We start from the raw sequence: 17,861 nt of genomic DNA on the forward strand, positions 1-17,861 counted from the left end.
GTGGTGCTTAGTTGCTGGTTGGGGTTAAACCATGACAATGAGCCAGGATTGCACGAAGTAGCAGTTTCCAAGGGTTATGGCAAAATGGTTTTCAAAAATCCTCAGACAACCTCCTGCCATGTCTCCCTTTCTGATTTGTGACTGACTGGACTGAGCTTTGAGTAGCACCAAAAGACAAAATTCAGCTTTGCGGGATGTAAGAAAAGGCAATGCCAGAGGAAGGGTACTGGGTTTCTACTTAAACTAAAGGAATATGTACCAGCTGAGAGGTAGAAGTCCTGGTACAGTGAAGGGCCAAGGTACTTTTTTTTTTTTAAGAAGGAATTATGTACAGATAATTTTGCCCCACATTACATTCCTCCCTCCTACACACACACACACATACATAATCTGAACACCCACTGCCCTTTTGGTCCCCAGTTAGATGTCACTAGCTAGGGTTAGCATCTGCGCATCCTTTTCTCCCCCGTTGGCCTGCACCACAGCTCCCATCTTCCCTAAAATACTTCTTAGCCTTTGAAAGCTGTAGGTGGGCAGATCACAGTCAGCCAGAGTGTTTCTTCTCCTTTACTTTCACTGTCTCTCAGCACACACAAAAAAGCTGGTGGCAAAGAGGAGATGAGAGAGAAGAGCAAAATTGTTGGCAATTCGCTTTGTTCTTTACCTTGCCCATGCCTTCCTTTCCATCTTCTGTTTCTCACCCCCATCTGCTGATAGGCACATAAGTGGCTAATGTCCTGTCATGCTCAGAGACAGTGCTGAAGGTCAGGGTCATTCCTGGGGTTACCCACAATAAAGCAGTTATCTGTGCTAAAGCCATATACGTTGCTTTATGCTCCTTGCTCCTGCCTGTATCACAGCAGGATTTCATTTCAGCAGAACTCTGTAAGTCAGCAGGAACAGGGAAAAAAGTCCTTATTCTCTCTCTGAAGTTTCTGCTTCATAAGTTCTCTGGGGCAAGGACTGTCTTTTTTATTACCTGACTGGGAGGAAGTGGCCTTGATTTCTCAGGCATCCTTAGACACTAAGAAAGAGCAAATACTGAACGTCAGCAACCTTACAGCTATGGACAGCCAGAGGCAGCAGATGTTCATCTCACATGATGACAGGTATGAAACATGTCCTCTGACTAAATGTAAAAATCCTTGGCAGGAGGTGGCTGACAGTGAACAATCCCAGGAAATTCATGTTTCAGGTTGAATTTAACCTAGTGACTGCTGGAGAAATTCAGTCAAGTTGGTAAGACTTTCAAACTTGGAGCACCAGGTGGTTATCTTCATGATGCATCTCACCAGGCACTTTATATCTCTGTTTTATATTTCTCTAGCTTTATTTCACTCGTTAGAGTAAAATAAAATGTCTGACTCGGCTCTGAGCAGTTTTCCAAGAGGAGCTACTAACTGCATGGGAACAATGAAGTGGCTTGCTTATTTCCAGAACTTTCTGAAACCATAGGCTATTTCAAAGCCCATCATGCTAGGAGTGAACCAGGCTACAACTCGTTGCATAAACTCTTGTGCTGTGGCAGGGTGGGACGAGATGATCGCAAGAGGCCCCTATTAACCCAAATGACTCTGTGCTTCTGTGAATACCCAATTAAAGCATTTCAGATTAAATTGGCTGCTTACTCAAACACTTTCTGGTGCTGTTCCCAGCATGGTGGAGCAGTGGAGAGCACAGACCCCCTCTCCCCGGTGGGTTGGGGGAGTTGCCCCATGGCGATGTCTGGCTGGCCCTTGGGGGAGGCCCTGGTGTGTGGCCGTTGTATGTCATAGCCCCTCTGTGGGAGTGACTCCTCACCCAGGGCCTGGCAGCCAAGGAGAAATAGCTGGGGCTCAGGCGAGCAGTGCCCGTGGCCTTGAGCACTTCCTCAACGCAGGGAGGGCTGGCATGGGCTGGGGTGGCAGCGGGCTGTCGGCTGCCCCTCTGCAGTCCGGGCGTGCCCAGGATGGAGGGCGGGCCGGCTGCAGGCCTCAGCACTCACCTCTGCTGCAGTGGGGTGAGTTTGCTTTTGCTCTGTCTCCTGAACACGGCCTAGCAATGGGGGGAAAACAGCACTGAGGAAAAGTCAGGAAGGAGGTTTGGGCTGGGTGATGTCTCCCCTCCGCACCTGGTGAGGGCCTGGCTGGAGAATGAGGGTCTCTGAAGGGGGCGGTGAGGTGTCCTGGACCTGAGGGGAACTGCAGCCTGGCTGTGCAGCAGGGCGGGGTGGAGGGCGGCCCCTGGGGGGCCAGGGGAGCCCTCCTACTGCAGGCAGGGAAGGGACTTGGTGTGCGAGTCTGGTGAGCCACAGGGGAAGCTGCCAGCCCCGGGTGGTGGGGACCCCTATGCTGCGGCCCTGCGGAGGCCAAATGGACCTGGGTGCCGGGACACAAGTGTTTGTGCCACAGTACAGATCGCATGAAAGGCCCTGCCCCACGGTGGGGAGAGATGGCGGGCACAGAAGGAACGCTGGTCGGGTTGGTGGGGCAGGTACAGCCATGCGGGGTACAGTCTGAGTGCCTGTGGGCAGTGGCAGTGTCGGTTGGGGCCAAGAGAACCTGGTGCCGGAGTGGCCATTGAAACTCCATGGTGCCCAGTGGCGGTTGGTGTCCGGCACCGGTGCTCGTGGCCCCCCGGGTCTGGAAGGTTCTCCACAGTTGGCAGTTGTCGCAGCAGTCGACAGTTACTCCTCTAGCATGGCACCTGTGCTCCAACTGTAATGGTAACTAAACCACACACTCTCCTACCATTCCCAGCCTGGCCCAGCCCACACCAGCCTTACTGGGAAGGCCAGAGCTTGTCCCCAAAACTGTGGGCTTGAGGAAGTTTTGTGGCTATATGTGACCCAGCCGGGCAGCAATGTGGGGTAGAAGCTGCTGAGGATGTGGGTGGTGTTACAGAGCTGGGCATGGTGCTAGCAGAAAATCCGCTGAGAAATCATCGCTGGCTCAGGAAGGCCCTGTGCCTCTGACTGTTGGAGGCTGGGGGGTATTCAGGAAAGTATCACCATGTGCACAGCCTCTTCTCGAATTATTGCTGGGCCTCCACTTTTGGCCACCGTCAGAGGCAGGGACTGGGCCAGAAGGACCCTTAGCACACGTTGTATGTAATTAGTCCTCTGCAGCATGACTGGTGCGAGGCAGTGAACTGCATGCAGTAGAATGGTGCATTTGATGAGGTGATTATTCAGCTCTTGTAAATATTCACAAGCACCACTGAGCTGTAAGTAAATCGTGTTTGATGCCCCCCCTTGTCCGCCACACCCACTTCTGCCGTGAAGGTTAATACAAATTTCTGTGCCAGAGTCATAGCCTTGCTTAAAGAGCCAGCGAGAGGAACCTCAGCTACAAGAGGGCAGCAGGGTTGTGGGAGATAAAAAAACTATAAAAGAGAGTCCTCATAGCCTTTGGAGGTAGGGCAGAAGGCCAATTCAGGCTTTGACTCATGGGGTATTTTCCATTATGATCTACATACACCGTTCACGTTGAGTTCTTAGAGGAGGGATTGCTCTCAGCAAAACATGGTCCTTTTAGAGGCTGCTAACCTGAATACTAACACTTGCTTCTCAGAAAACAGCACTTCACCCAAACAGTTTGCCCATAATTTGAGAAACTGAGAGAACTGTTACAACAGTGTACTAACACCAAAATATTTTTTCATTTTAGTAGCTCTCCAGACTGCTCTCTACCTGAACATTACAGCATTTTTGATAGCCTAAGTGCAGGCCACCTGTTGCAAAAGGGAAGGAATTATGTATGTTAAACCATATAGCGGATCTAGTGACCTGTGTCATACCTATATTTTGTAACATACACCACAAAGTCCTACAGACTTTGTAGACCTGTGTGACCCTTCCATGCAGAACTAGTGTTGAAATAAGGGTACTTAACCAAGCAGATGCTGTGTCTTAAAAGACTTCTGATGTAACAACTGAAAGGCACTTTGGCTATACATTAGATCGAGTCCAGGCAAAAACAGTCTATGCCACGCTAGCAGCAGTCATGCCTATATTTCAGGAAATCCAAGTTTTCTCAGGAATACCCTTAGAATCTCCCCTGAATTGTTGCTCTATGATAAGAACATTATAACCAAACTAAGATGCAAAGCCAAAGTTTTACAGGTGAAAAACTAACTAGAACATAAATATTCCTGTAAATTCATGGTTGCAATATTCATATGCACATTTTTATCAAAAATAAGGAAAAATATTTGAATTTTAGTATTTTGGTAAGTTCTCTTAAGACTCTCTGCTGTCTTCATCTCTGATGAAGCCAGGGCAATGGTGAGTCACAATCATAAAATTTAGATTGCAAGATCACTTCAGGTGAAAAAGATTTGTATACATAAACTAGAAGTAATAAGGGAATCTGTGCTGCTTATTTCCTAAGTCTGAGGTTCTGCTTTGCAGTCAGTTAGTTTTAAGGTGGAAGAAGAAAGGAGGATTTTTTTGTGTGTGTAAACAAGAACATTTTAAGGTATGTGAATATAGTCATTCTTTTTTAAATTGCATTGGGGACCTTGAGATCCATGACACAAGTGGTTATCTCTTAAACTCAAGGACTAACAAAATTACACAACTGCAGTCACTGCTGTGCAATAAGATGTGCACTGCCAGAACTGTAAGTGTCCTGGTTTCGGCTGGGATAGAGTTAATTGTCTTCACAGTAGCTAGCATGGGGCTATGTTTTGGATTTCTGCTGAAAACAGTGTTGATAATACAGAGATGTTTTTGTTACTGCTGAGCAGTGCTTACACAGAGTCAAGGCCTTTTCTGCTCCTCACACCATCCCACCAGCGAGTAGGCTGGGGGTGCACAAGAGTTGGGAGGGGGCACAGCCAGGACAGCTGACCCCAACTGACCAAAGGCATATTCCATACCATGTGATGTCATGCTCAGCATCTAAAGCTGGGGGAAAGCTGGCCGGGGGTCCGCTGCTCAGGAACTGGCTGGGCGTCGATCGGCGGGGTGGTGAGCAATTGCATTGTGCCTCACTTGTTTTGTATATTCTTTTATCATATTATTATTTTCCCTTTCTTTTCTGTCCTATTAAATTGTCTTGATCTCAACACAAGTTTTACCTTTTTTTTTGTCGATTCTCTCCCCCATTCCACTGGTGGGGAGTGAGCGAACGGCTGTGTGGTGTTTAGCTGCCTGCTGGGTTAAACCACGACAGTAAGGTACAATACATTTTTCATCAGTGTGATTTGCTGCTATTTACAGTCAATACAATGCTGGAATTGAGACTCCTTGGTTCTTCCAGTGCTGATAGATAAGGTCAGTCTACTGGTTGCTGTGCACGGCAAAGAGTTAGGACTGAAGACATTAATTTATGTAGTACTTGCATTAACACGGTCTTCAGTCACGCATGGGATTGTTAGAGTGGTCTTATTTTAGATTCACCACAGTCAAGCACCTAAGCTTTTGCTTTTTCAATTCTGAGGGACAGCATAGAGAACTGATGCCCAAATTTTCTGGCCAAACAAGAAACAGGATGTCTTCCAAAGGCAAAGGAGAAGATAAATTGTGCCCAAGATGACTGAAAAAATTGGTGCAAGCAGACATGCCTAGATCAGAGTCCTGGGACTAGCAGGCTTAATTCATGTGCAGCTTGTGCTGCATATACGTACACACATGTCCTGGAGTGCTCCTGAATTGCCCTGGGAAGACGGTGGCTGGGAGCGTGCTGCCACTAACAAATACTTTACTAGATCTGCCACTGGCTCCTTCATGGTTCCCAGGAATGAAGGTACCAGGAGCAGGTTATAGGCCAAAATAATTGTTCCGGTGAGTCATACCAAGCTCAAGGGCCACAAGTTTAGCACCATCAGAACAATGAAAATTTGTCAGAGATCTAGGTTACATTCCCTGCTCTCCCAGGGAATGTCTGTAAAGGGATCTTGGCACCTCTGTGATGAACACAGCAAAAAATATATCCTCTGCACTATTCAGTGGTAGTGGCACAAAGTGTGGTCATCTGTGTCTGCTGGCAAGAGAAACTAAACCGCTTTAACAGTGCTGATACGCACAAAGCTTTTGGGCACCTGCAAGAAGAATGGAGCAGCTCGCACCTCTCTGAGCCACCTTGACAGTCTGTGAACTCGGGAAACTTGCCTACCACAGTGACACAATAGTTCAGATTTGTAAAGCAAATTTTGATTGCTTTTTTGTGCTTTCAGTGGGATTTGTTTGGCAATGACAGCTAGCTAGAAAGTCTTTAAATGGCACATAGGACTCTAGAGAGCAAAATTTGAGACTAGGGCAATAAACCCTATGACTACATCAACCAATCAGAGCCTTCACAGTAGAGAGTTACGGCTCTTGAGAATCAAGGAGTCTCTCTCTTCTGCAGCCATATTTGTCTCTTTTTCAGCTGGTTTCACAGTTAACCAGGATTTCTCTGCCTCAAAAACCACAAACCTTTCTTCTTCCCTTTTTTAGTTTAGTTTAGTTGCTGTGTCTCTGGGTTTCTGAGGCTTTCTGTTTTTAAGATATGTGTCAACAATTAATGCCTTTGGGATTCTTTTTCTGTTTTTGTTCAGGGATATTGTGGAAACTCTCCCATTGCTGGAAAGAGAATAGTAAATTCCTTATTACTCAGCAATCACTTTGGAGGAACCATTCCATTGGTTGCACAGCAGAAGATGAATATTTAATGGACCAGCACTAAGGGCTAATGAAAAGAGTGCAAAGGCTAATGCAGAGGCCAGTAAGAGACTTTCTGGGGCAGGAGACCTGTCCTAGCTTTATCACATCGCAATGCTGGATGTAGATAGAATCGCTAAAACCAGAAGTGAAAAACCAAAAAAAAACACTCATGAGAGAAAGGAAAGGAAAAAATTGGATTTACATTCTGCTTTTACAGAAGGTCTCACTCATCCTATATGTGCAATCAATTATTCAAATAATTTGTTGACAATTAATATAATTATTTCTAATTATTCTTGATTAGACTCCTGGAATTATGTGATTACATCTAGATGTATGCATCATAAATGCAGGAGGTACAGCCTAGATGAGGAGGAAATGTCATTTTATCTTTCAATTTATTCATTTTTACTGGTTAAAAGGACTCAGGAAGGTTAATTTACATGATCTTAAACAGAGGCTCATGGAACTCATCTTTATTACATTTCTTTTTGTAAGTTAAGTAGTAGAACCTCTTCAGTTATGGAGGCGAGAATTCACTGCGGTTTTTGATATTCAGGAAGGCTAAGAAACACCTTAGAGTTGTGTGATTGACATGCAAGTAATGTGAGTGTTTATGTTTACTTTCCACAAAATCAAGTCTGTAGTGCTAAGATAAGTAGGTTATTCCTAGGAGAACATAACCATTGGAATAGGATCAGTTAATTCAAAATTAATTTGTTTTTAATCCATCTCAGAGTCTTTGCCTTTCTCATGATATAAATTGAAATTTCATGTTTCCTTCTACTGTAAATTCAACTATGTACTTATAGTTATTTAGTATTTTACAATTACACTTGTGCTTAGAAGGTCTTGATATGTATTAGATAAGCATCTGAACTTGATTTTTTGTACATCTTTATTAAAAGCCATGACAAAGCTACTGGGTCTGATTCTGCTACAGTTGAGAATAGTGTAAGCTAGGAGTGATTGCTGAAGTCAAATAATTCTGCAAGCAAAGTACAAAATTGATTCTAAAGGTCTTTGATCAAGCCCATTTTTATTAGAAATGTGCATTGCTTTTAATGGCATTGTATCTAAGATTGCATCTTCTCACATGAGGGAATACCACATCTAAACAAAATAGATTCTGTCCACCAGCAGTTTGGCTATTGGGCAAATTCCTACTGAAGTGAGCAGAAACTCACTGTCAATTTAATTCAAGACTGGAAGCATCTCACAACAAATTATTATTGCAGAAAAATCCTTATGTGCATTGATTTTAATGGCATTGTATCTAAGATTGCATCTTCTCACATGAGGGAATACCACATCTAAACAAAATAGATTCTGTCCACTAGCAGTTTGGCTATTGGGCAAATTCCTACTGAAGTGAGCAGAAACTCACTGTCAATTTAATTCAAGACTGGAAGCATCTCACAACAAATTATTATTGCAGAAAAATCCTTGTGGCTAGATGAGCTTTAGTTAATACTTAAATCACAACTATATTTCTGTTTTTAAATTTATTTCGAGTTAACTAGAAAAAAAATCACTCTTTCTGTGCATTTACAAATATATGATCACATTTTAATTTATATCAACTTTTATTTTAAGTGTGTTAGGCTGCATAAATGAAGCCCTTCGGGAAAGAGATGAAGATAGAGGAGACCTACTGAAACTCTTTCTGCATTCTCTTTCCTCTGGAAGCCTTGCCAATGTATACGACTGCCTGATCACAGTAGCTCATGTGTCTAAACAGAATACATTAAGTCAAACCATAATGCTTTTCTGAAGACAGAAGCCAGTACTACATCTGCTCTGATGCTAGAGTATCAGCAAGTGAACGGTGAAGATTTTTCTACCAGAAGTTTTGACACGCTAGAAAATGTTGGCATGACCTCTGCTGAGAGAGGAAAGTTCTCACCAGTTTTTAATGCTCAGAGTAATGAAACCTCAGTTGAAAAGCACTCTCTGCAAAGATGCCTCTCACTAACTCATGCTGACCAAGAAGACACAGCATCAGTTTCAGGAATCTCTGAACTTCTTAAGGTTACTGAAGAACCTGAAGCACAGATTTTAAAATATGATCTAGAGATACCACCTCAAGCCAAAATCACATCAATACCACTTTCTTCTTTCCCACCTAAAATGCAGCAACTAATGTCAGCTGGAGCTAAAAATGTCTCTGAAGTAAGGCAAGCTACAGAAATACCAATTGTAACTTATGTATGGCCAGTAATAAAGACAGAAGAGGCTTCCAGCCCCTTTTGGGACAATTTTCCAAAGTCTTTAATCCCAACCAGCCCAAACTTAACAAGACACTGTTCTAGTCCTGATGTAGTAATTGAAGATGTGAAATGTTCCCAGATAACCCCAGTGAAACAGCTTGCACAAGAAGAGCTAGACAGAAAGACAGCAAGATCATATCCTCTTATTGTAAAGTCATCTAACAATGTTGTTTCAGGAATTTTAAAATCACTGACCAATAGCACAAATAAGGATTATAAGAACATATTACCAGTTTCATCCATCATTAGTCCTATTGGAGAGCAACTGGAAATTCCTCTCTTTAAGGGAAATGCTGTAGTGATCTATAATGGGCAAGTCTACCTTCTGTATGTAATGAGGCATGAAGCTCTGTCACCAGAAATGGAAATATATGGGCATCATACGTTGCTTAGGAAGGCCACAGTTTGGCTCATTACATGTAGTGCTATCCATGATGTAACAACCAAAGTTCCACGTCCACTGCTGTCAAGACAGTATGATGTAAAACAGAACATAAAATGTCTCAAAACGCTTGCTACCCTCACACACCGAGATAAAACTTCAAATGCAACACATTTCTCTTCACACAGGATGACTACCATCTCTCAGCCCAAGCAGTGCTCCCCTTCTACTGGGAAAAGGCAACAGGTAGTAACCTATGATGATCAGTTGAATGTCTATGTACAGACAGTAAATTACTTTCCTCTTAGATATAGCCGAATGCAAAGTGCATTATTCAGCATATTTTTAACAGGAGAAGTGCTGTGAAAGATGAGTGACCTGGTTTTGATTTCACTTTTGTGGAGAAGCCAAACACAACTCCAAGTAGACACAATCACTGTAGAGTAAATCAAAGTAAGGCTTGCAGGTCTTTAAGACTTTACCATTTAAAAAGAAAATATAATTAAATAATGCTGAGAAAAAATACATCTTGAGCTATATCAAGATTTTTTCAGTATTTGAACAGGACAAAAGCACTGCACTTAATGGGAGCAGCCTGTTGCTATTTAGAGAATAGTAGGGCTGACTTTAGTATAATGGCAAGATATTTCCCAAGGGAGAAGGTGGGGTTTCTGAAAACAGGTGATGAGAGCCATCATGATCACAGTTTAAAGTAACAGTCAAAGAAGAGAGAAGGGCTGGCTTGCAAGGTCCCTCCTGAATTAAATTCTTCTTGCAAAGCCACATCCCTGAGGTAGAGGAGACTGTAGAAACAAGCTGTGAAGTTAAACTGGGGTGGGAGGAAAATGGCTGTCCAACACACTGTCAGAAAGTCAAGTTCTACTCTTTCTTGTTTCAGTTCCTCAACAAGACTGCGTTCCCATCCAAAGAAGGCTTGCAAAAAAGAAATGAGAAGGAAGCACGACGGGAAGAAGGCAATGAACTAAGAAGGAAATTTGGTATTGTTAAAGATGTGAGAGTCCATCTCAACAGGATGATTCTCCCTGAACTGATAGAGGATTCTGGCAAAGCTTCTGTGCTTAAATGGAAGGTAACCACCAGGACAAAGAAATGGGGAAAAGTGCGAAAGGTACTTAACTGTCCATATACAAATATAAAGTATGCATCACCTTGAAGTGTTCATTACACATCATTAGTACACTTTTCAACATTTTTGAGCGTTTAAGCCCCCGTCATAAAACATTTTCTATTTGAGAACCTTGCAATGTTTATAAGGATTTATAGTGCCGATATTTTTTATATCGGGGCTATTGGTAGAGTCAGGAAGCTGACTCTGCCTTTGCAGTCTGCATTTGCTCTGTTACATTCTGTTATTTTCTGCAGTCTTTAACTAAACGCTCTGAGAAGAATAGCAGATCTCTCTAAATGTATTTTTTACCATAATAAGAAAGATTTTAAATGGGAAAGCCAATCTTCATACAGGGAGAGGGAGATCCCTGCTCTCTTCATCTATAAATCACATCTCTCTAGTTGCACCATGCCGTAATGAAGTGCATCTTTTTACTATGTATGTTTAAAATTACTTCTGATAACTGTTTAATAAAATTGTGTTAAATTATGCCTAAATGCTCTGAAATAACACACATTTAATTCATGGTATCCTAATTAAATGTAATGGCACATCAGAATCTCTCTATATATCTTAGATACAGTTGTGTCCCTTTCAACAGCACACAGAGTCATCACAGTTGAAGTGGGGGTAAGAAATGAAACTAATATATACATTCAGATTTTCCCCAGATGTGAAAGCAGTCAAACCACAGGATCCCAGCCCAGACCTGTTTTAAATAATGTTATATTTAGTTAATCTACTGGTTTGGCAAAGACCCTAATTTTGGAGTTCTTAAATCTTAAAAACTCCAATTCAGCAATGTAATGAGCTCGTGTTTGTATTGATATCAAGCATGATGGGTCCTTTTTAAGATCTTAGTACTATTTGCTGCAATATAGTTACCTACCAACTGGCAGATGTGAGTCCATTGCATGAAGAGCACCAGAATCTCCTTGTGGACAGGAACAAGAGAGTCTTGATCTAAAGCAGGTTTTTGTTTCTCTCCTACACTGTCCAACCTAGATAATTCTCTTTGGAAAGCAAATAAATTATGGATTAAGTGATAGTTGGCTGAAAGTGTAGGCATTAATTGTCACACATTGGATCCTTTTTGTTTAACAGGAAACTCTGCCACTTGAACCAGTTTTGCCAAAGAGAAGAAAAGTAACTAGAGCAATGGGAGTAATCTCAAAGGAGAGGAAGTGCATTCAAACCAGAGATGCAGCACTGCAGAGACCATGAAGAAGGGGGAAAAAATTATTCTGTGCAGTCAGCGTGAAAGTCCAAAGAACACCACACGTGCTGCCAGACCTTCTTTTGGAAAGACCACTGAACAAACCCTGTGCATTCAAGATGACCCAGATGAATTTTCCCAGAGAAAAAGTTTACTTTCTGGTTAGTGAAAGGATACTTTCTCTGCAAATACACCAGCTGTAAATGAAACATCAAGAGGAAAAAGGATCGTAAACAAGCTTTTAAAATCCTTAAAGAATGAGAAACAGCAGTAGAAGCAGAAGTGAAAAATGGTTCTCACTGCTTTTAAATTACAAAACTTTAAATCCGTATTTGGGGGGGTGGGTTGTTTGTTGTGCTTTCTATCGTGCTTCTGTTCATTTAATTAAAAAAAAAAATCGTCTCAGTTAGTCTTTAGTTTTGCATTTAATATCTTGAAAACACTGACCATTTCTTCTCTCGGAATCTCTTCTATTGAGTGGGTTCATTATTACAGCCTGAATGTGTTCTCTCCTCCACTAGTGGAAAAGTGATGGAGTTAACAGGCTTCACATGGAGCATCACATGATACATACAGAGAAACAGGACCCTGGTACTCACAGCTGTTTGATGTTTAAAGAAGACGAGTAACCAGAAGTCTTTACATACATGTCTCTCGATTACTTATTGAATTAAGTGACACTATAGCTTGTTATGTGCGATATTGTAATTTCAGAAAGTTGATGTTTAAATGGCAGTCATTTTACAAAGCTAAACTTTCTTTTTTATTTTTACTGCAGCTAATAAAATCCTGATATAATAAAAACCTAAGCCTACTAGTTTATTCTTCATCAAGGGCTTTGCCTCCAATATTCAAATCTTGTGGCACAATGAAGAAATTGGCAACAATCTTTCTAACATAAATCTTTAAATGTTATATCATTAAAATCTGACATACAGACAGTTGCCTAAGAGACTGTACCGTCAACGGACAAAGGAACAGCCCTCCTCGGTGGGAGTTTGCCTGTGTGGAGGCTGTGAGGACCACCTCTGCAGGAAAATAACAGCAGAGATTGAGGACAGAGCTCTTCTCTCTCTTGGGTACAGCTTGCCATCTGACTGGACAGTCTCAATCTGGAATTGAAATAGATTTCAACTAACAACCATCTACTTACAAAAGACTGCCAAGAGCACTGAGTCAGGGGTACTCACTAAAAGTAAATTATTTTGCTTGAATGCCTGCGTTGCAAAATAGGCGGTTGCTAATGCATTATTCTGAGTTTCTTTCCTAATTGGCTACTGACCCAGATTGTGTGCTGCTAGTAATATGTTACATGTCCTTAGAGACAGAGATGTCCTAACATTTGCGTTAAGGCTCAAATAAGTATTGTTATATAACATAGAAGAGTCCCAACCTTGTGTCCCTTTAAAGACTGGGGGGACTTTAACTGCAACCAACATCAATTTAAGCCAACAGAAATCCTCTAAGAGGAACAATATAATATGGAAGCGTACAATGCATAAATCCAGACAGACCATTTCAGAGTTTCAGGCCATACTACTGACACTAGTTTTATAGCATCCACCCGGCCTGTCTGTCTACCCCGTACTGTGCTAGTTTCTTGAAGCTGATGTTCTTGGTACATTGAACCCTGGCAGTTCAAGGTTATTTCACACTCCCTCTTTGATAAAGGGGGAGATGTCTGTTCTCTTATGAAATATGCTCCACCATTTCTACCTGAATTCCTTCATAAGATACTGAACTTAATACATTCTCTGGTTTGAGAGCTGTTCCCAGACAAGTAGCCTGCAGGCAGACAGGCCCAGAGGTGGCCTGAGTAGCCTTCAGAGGAGCTGGAAAAGGAGGTTATTTCCTCTTGACACCACCTGACAAAATGCAACAAGGCAGGATATGGTATTCATAAGAACTGTATGGATCCTTTTACTCAGCAAACCAACACCACAACTCAAATTAGTTCAGTCCTTAATTTAACTTTAAACAGCCTAATACTGTAAAAGCCAATAGAAGCTTGTTGACCTATGGCCCAAGCATAAAATAGAAATCTTAGGATTTATACCTTTTGCACTTAACTTGGAATGTTGTTTGTAATGTTTTTTGATTGCCTTATGGAACTACAGTACAAGAATAGAACATGCTCGATATTCTACATGTGTCTGCTAAAAGCCAAGGGCTGCACAGCTGCTAGCCGTGCACAGATGTAGATACATCCCATCGGTATGTTCTCATTTCCTGCAAGCAAAATAAATGGGACGATTGGATGTGACATGAACTTAACTGAGTAGAGTACTACAGTATTCTATCCAGTGAGTATAAATTGTTCCATTGCTTGGTATTTGTTATTTCTTATTCTATTCATTATCTCTTTTGCATGGTATGATAAATTGACAAGCTGTCCTGCTTTTATTAGCTAATTTACCAGCATATTTTGGAAAAGGTCTTGAAGGTTTTGGGTTTCTGTTCTCTATTTAAAGGCAAAAAAGAGAGTATTTTAATCGAAGGACAGAAAACCAGATACCATTCACCACCTCGCAGCTTCTTCTGCCCATCAGGTCATTTTTATCTTTCCTGACAGCAAATGCCCTGTAGTGAAGGTGTGGCCTCCTGCTCACACATAAAACAAACCCATCACATTTTTAATGTACAGTGCAAACTAAAGTAACATGTAAAGTATGAGCCATATCCCACTGCGCTTCCAACAGCGTGTATTGCTTTCTACCCTGGGTAGCCCTCATCGCGACCTTGCCCCAGGCAAGAGTCCGCACAAATGGGCCTCACAGCCCCAATTCATCTTTGCAAAGCTGAGTTCCCGTGTGTAATTTTCTCACAAACACTCCACTGTTTTAATTCTGGCAAATATCATACAAGCTATATAGCAAAAACAAAACAGCCATTTCTCTCCCATTAGTCATTTCTAGAAACATCCTTCAAATGTAAGGTTTCCAGCACTGTGCCAAAACCAACAAAACATAAATAATCACATCTTTTAAAAAGTTAGGCCTGACCCTGTTTTCACTCTTCCTTCTAGTTAGCAACACTTTTATAAATTTGTTTCGAGTCTAGTTCAAATCCATCTGAAAAGGCCAAAACAGCCACAAATAACAATGACCTATCTGGAAAGAATGGCAAGGTTTTAATATTTGACAACTTTCATTTAAATAGTCCTGCTTTGCTTTATTATTTCCATAATTTCTTGCCATTTTATTGTAATAATCTGTGATACAAACACTTTCCCCAATGTATTTTTGAGGTAGAAATCCTGATCTTTATTTTTAAGCCCCTGAAGAGACAGGAATAACTCTGAATTATGCTTCAGTGTTCAGTATTTCAGATGTTTCTTGAAATTTTATTCTTTGCACTTAGAATTACTCAAGAAATAAGAAGATTCTATAACTTCATTAAATTCTTGTTCCTTATTTCTGTCTTTCGCCAGTTCAAGTTCCTTTCATTGAAAATAAAGTCGATGTAGAGGCTACGATGTTTTTGAAACACCCTTCACAAGCACGTATCCCTTGCTAAAGAGAACACCTTGCAAAATGTTTTGTTTTCATGTGCAAGGCAAGATTTGTAAGCAGGGATAATAGCTGTCACCAGAGTAACAAGAATATTTAGAAAAATTCCTTCATGCAAAGCCACATCCCTGAGGTAGAGGAGACTGTAGAAACAAGCTGTGAAGTTAAACTGGGGTGGGAGGAAAATGGCTGTCCACCACTCACTTTCAGAAAGTCAAGTTCTACTCTTTCTTGTTTCAGTTCCTCAACAAGACTGCGTTCCCATCCAAAGAAGGCTTGCAAAAAAGAAATGAGAAGGAAGCACGACGGGAAGAAGGCAATGAACTAAGAAGGAAATTTGGTATTGTTAAAGATGTGAGAGTCCATCTCAACAGGATGATTCTCCCTGAACTGATAGAGGATTCTGGCAAAGCTTCTGTGCTTAAATGGAAGGTAACCACCAGGACAAAGAAATGGGGAAAAGTGCGAAAGGTACTTAACTGTCCATATACAAATATAAAGTATGCATCACCTTGAAGTGTTCATTACACATCATTAGTACACTTTTCAACATTTTTGAGCGTTTAAGCCCCCGTCATAAAACATTTTCTATTTGAGAACCTTGCCAATGTTTATAGGATTTATAGTGCCGATATTTTTTATATCGGGGCTATTGGTAGAGTCAGGAAACTCTGACTCTGTCGATAGTCCTGTGTTATCAATGATGTTTCTGCACATGACTGCTAAAAGTTGAAGAGCGTGGTCACATAAATCACTGCAATCAAATAAGGACTTTGATTTTTCAGCTTTTAAAGCATTTTTTTCATAACTCCAATTTTATTTCCTACAAAACTGCTAGACACAGGATAGGGAGTAGAGGAGGACATCCTGTCAATGACAAATTTCTCTCCAGTCAAGTTCAGAGAGAGGCTGTGCCAAAGGCTAGTTCAAAATGGGAGCCTTGCGTTAGATACTCTGAAACCTCTCCACTCTATCAATATGGGCTCACTACGTAGCATAGTGACCCATGCCTTTCAAGACCAGTAAAGTTTTCCTCACCACTATTGCTTCTAAAATGCCAGGATCTGTCTTTCCTTTCAGTTCTGGCAAAAACTGCAGACAGAATGCCAGCTACTGCTGAAGTCTTTTCCAGGTCTGTATTCTGGTTGCCATTCATACAACTGCAACTGAAAGCAGAAAGAGTGCCTGCTGACCTTGTACTGCTAGTAATGGTTTGCAGTCTGTCTGTGCCAATGTGTGTCTCACAGGCAGAAACAGGATGCTCTTCATACCTGCGCTAGGCTCTCTTTGGTTTGGGCACACTGCCACTCACTTTTAGTTAAGGTGCTAGGAGCACAAGCTACATATTTTTAGTCATTGCCCTACTTTTGAAAAAGTCTTGCCCTATGGCCTTGCTTAGAAGTATCATCTGGCAGTTTTGCCTGGTGTTATCAGAGGCTCTGGGAACAGATGTCTGCTTTCTCTGATCCCTGAGATTTTCAAACTCTCAGTTGCAATTGGCCTATTGTGTCCATTTTGTATTTTTCTACAATAAAACTCTTAAGATTGTTTCAGCAGCCAGACGACATAGGATTTCCAAAAACCTGTATCATTTCAATATACCTTTGTTCAAGTTCTTATTCTGCAGATAAATTAGTAATCGATAATAAATTAGTATTTCTCCTAGATCTGTCTTTTATCTCTTGTTCAGCCTGTAGCATTAAACTTCCATTTCTGTCAACTGAATTTTAAACCAGCATCACCTGACCTTTCCAAGATCTCTGAGAATGGTCCACTTTTGTTGTCCCTGAATGCGAACATCATTGGTGTACCCTCAGCATTCATGAAAATACACTACATCTTTTTCAAGGCCAGGTAAAGCAAAACTTTCCAAAGAATATGTTGAAAGAGCACAGGTACAAACTACTTCTTTTTTTTCTTTCTGCCAGTACCCAAATGAAACATCCATTGTAAGAAAATTAGTGTTGGCTGTCATTTTTCCTAAAATTTCTTTCCCAGAATACATGCCAAGGCAGAGTCTCAGGATAGTCAAATTTTGATGGTGTTTCTCCATCTATCCACATTATCGTTTCTCAACACGTGTCCCAAAAATCAAATAGGAACAAATATCTAACGAAACATTTCATGTTTGGATTTATTCTACAGCTGTTTTACACAGATGTTTCCACTTGCTAGACTGCTGTTCAGAACTTTCAGTTACCAACAGTGTTATTAGTTCTCATTAACCTTAATTGTTATTGTGACTGTCTTTTCAATATTTTCTGCTGCCATGTCTTTTTTTTGCAGATTACATTGTTTGTTACATTCTGTCATTTTCTGTAGACTTTGTGTTCTTTGCAGTTAGAGTTATTCCAGTAATAAAAAGATGCTATATCTTCTTTAAATTGTTGTTCCTTATTTCTGTCTTTCTCTGGTTTATGTTCCTTTCATGAAAATTAAGTTTACGTAGAGGTTACGACAGTGCAATTAACCTACAATTTCTGAGTCTTGCTCAGGAGATCCTTCAAACGCAAGTGCCCCTCACTAAAGGGAACACCTGTGCAAAATGTTTTGTTTTATATGCAAGACAAGATTTACAAGAAGGGTAATAGCTGTTATCAGAGTAACTAGAATATCTAGAAAAATAGACAAGCACCGTATTCCAAAGTTGAATGCCAAGTAAGAACAATTGGTAAGGATATAATTAAATACATATTACCTAGACAATCCAATATATTAAAAAAAAAA

At 41.2% G+C, this 17,861-nt stretch overlaps 1 protein-coding gene across 1 annotated transcript in view; it reads left to right on the forward strand.

Moving 5' to 3' along the window:
- Nucleotides 1-1,890: 1,890 nt before the first annotated feature.
- The window catches only part of LOC109279374, a 34,820-nt gene continuing 18,849 nt past the window's right edge, over nucleotides 1,891-17,861 (forward strand). Inside the window, 6 exon segments of the mRNA XM_019471219.1 lie at nucleotides 1,891-1,999; nucleotides 8,370-9,445; nucleotides 10,179-10,370; nucleotides 11,514-11,577; nucleotides 11,580-11,636; nucleotides 15,373-15,605. Coding sequence (XP_019326764.1) covers nucleotides 1,891-1,999; nucleotides 8,370-9,445; nucleotides 10,179-10,370; nucleotides 11,514-11,577; nucleotides 11,580-11,636; nucleotides 15,373-15,605 — 1,731 coding nt within the window.

This window comes from Aptenodytes forsteri, unplaced genomic scaffold (genome assembly GCF_000699145.1).
Source record: "Aptenodytes forsteri isolate BGI_AS27 unplaced genomic scaffold, ASM69914v1 Scaffold10, whole genome shotgun sequence".
Taxonomy (NCBI): Eukaryota; Metazoa; Chordata; class Aves; order Sphenisciformes; family Spheniscidae; genus Aptenodytes; species Aptenodytes forsteri.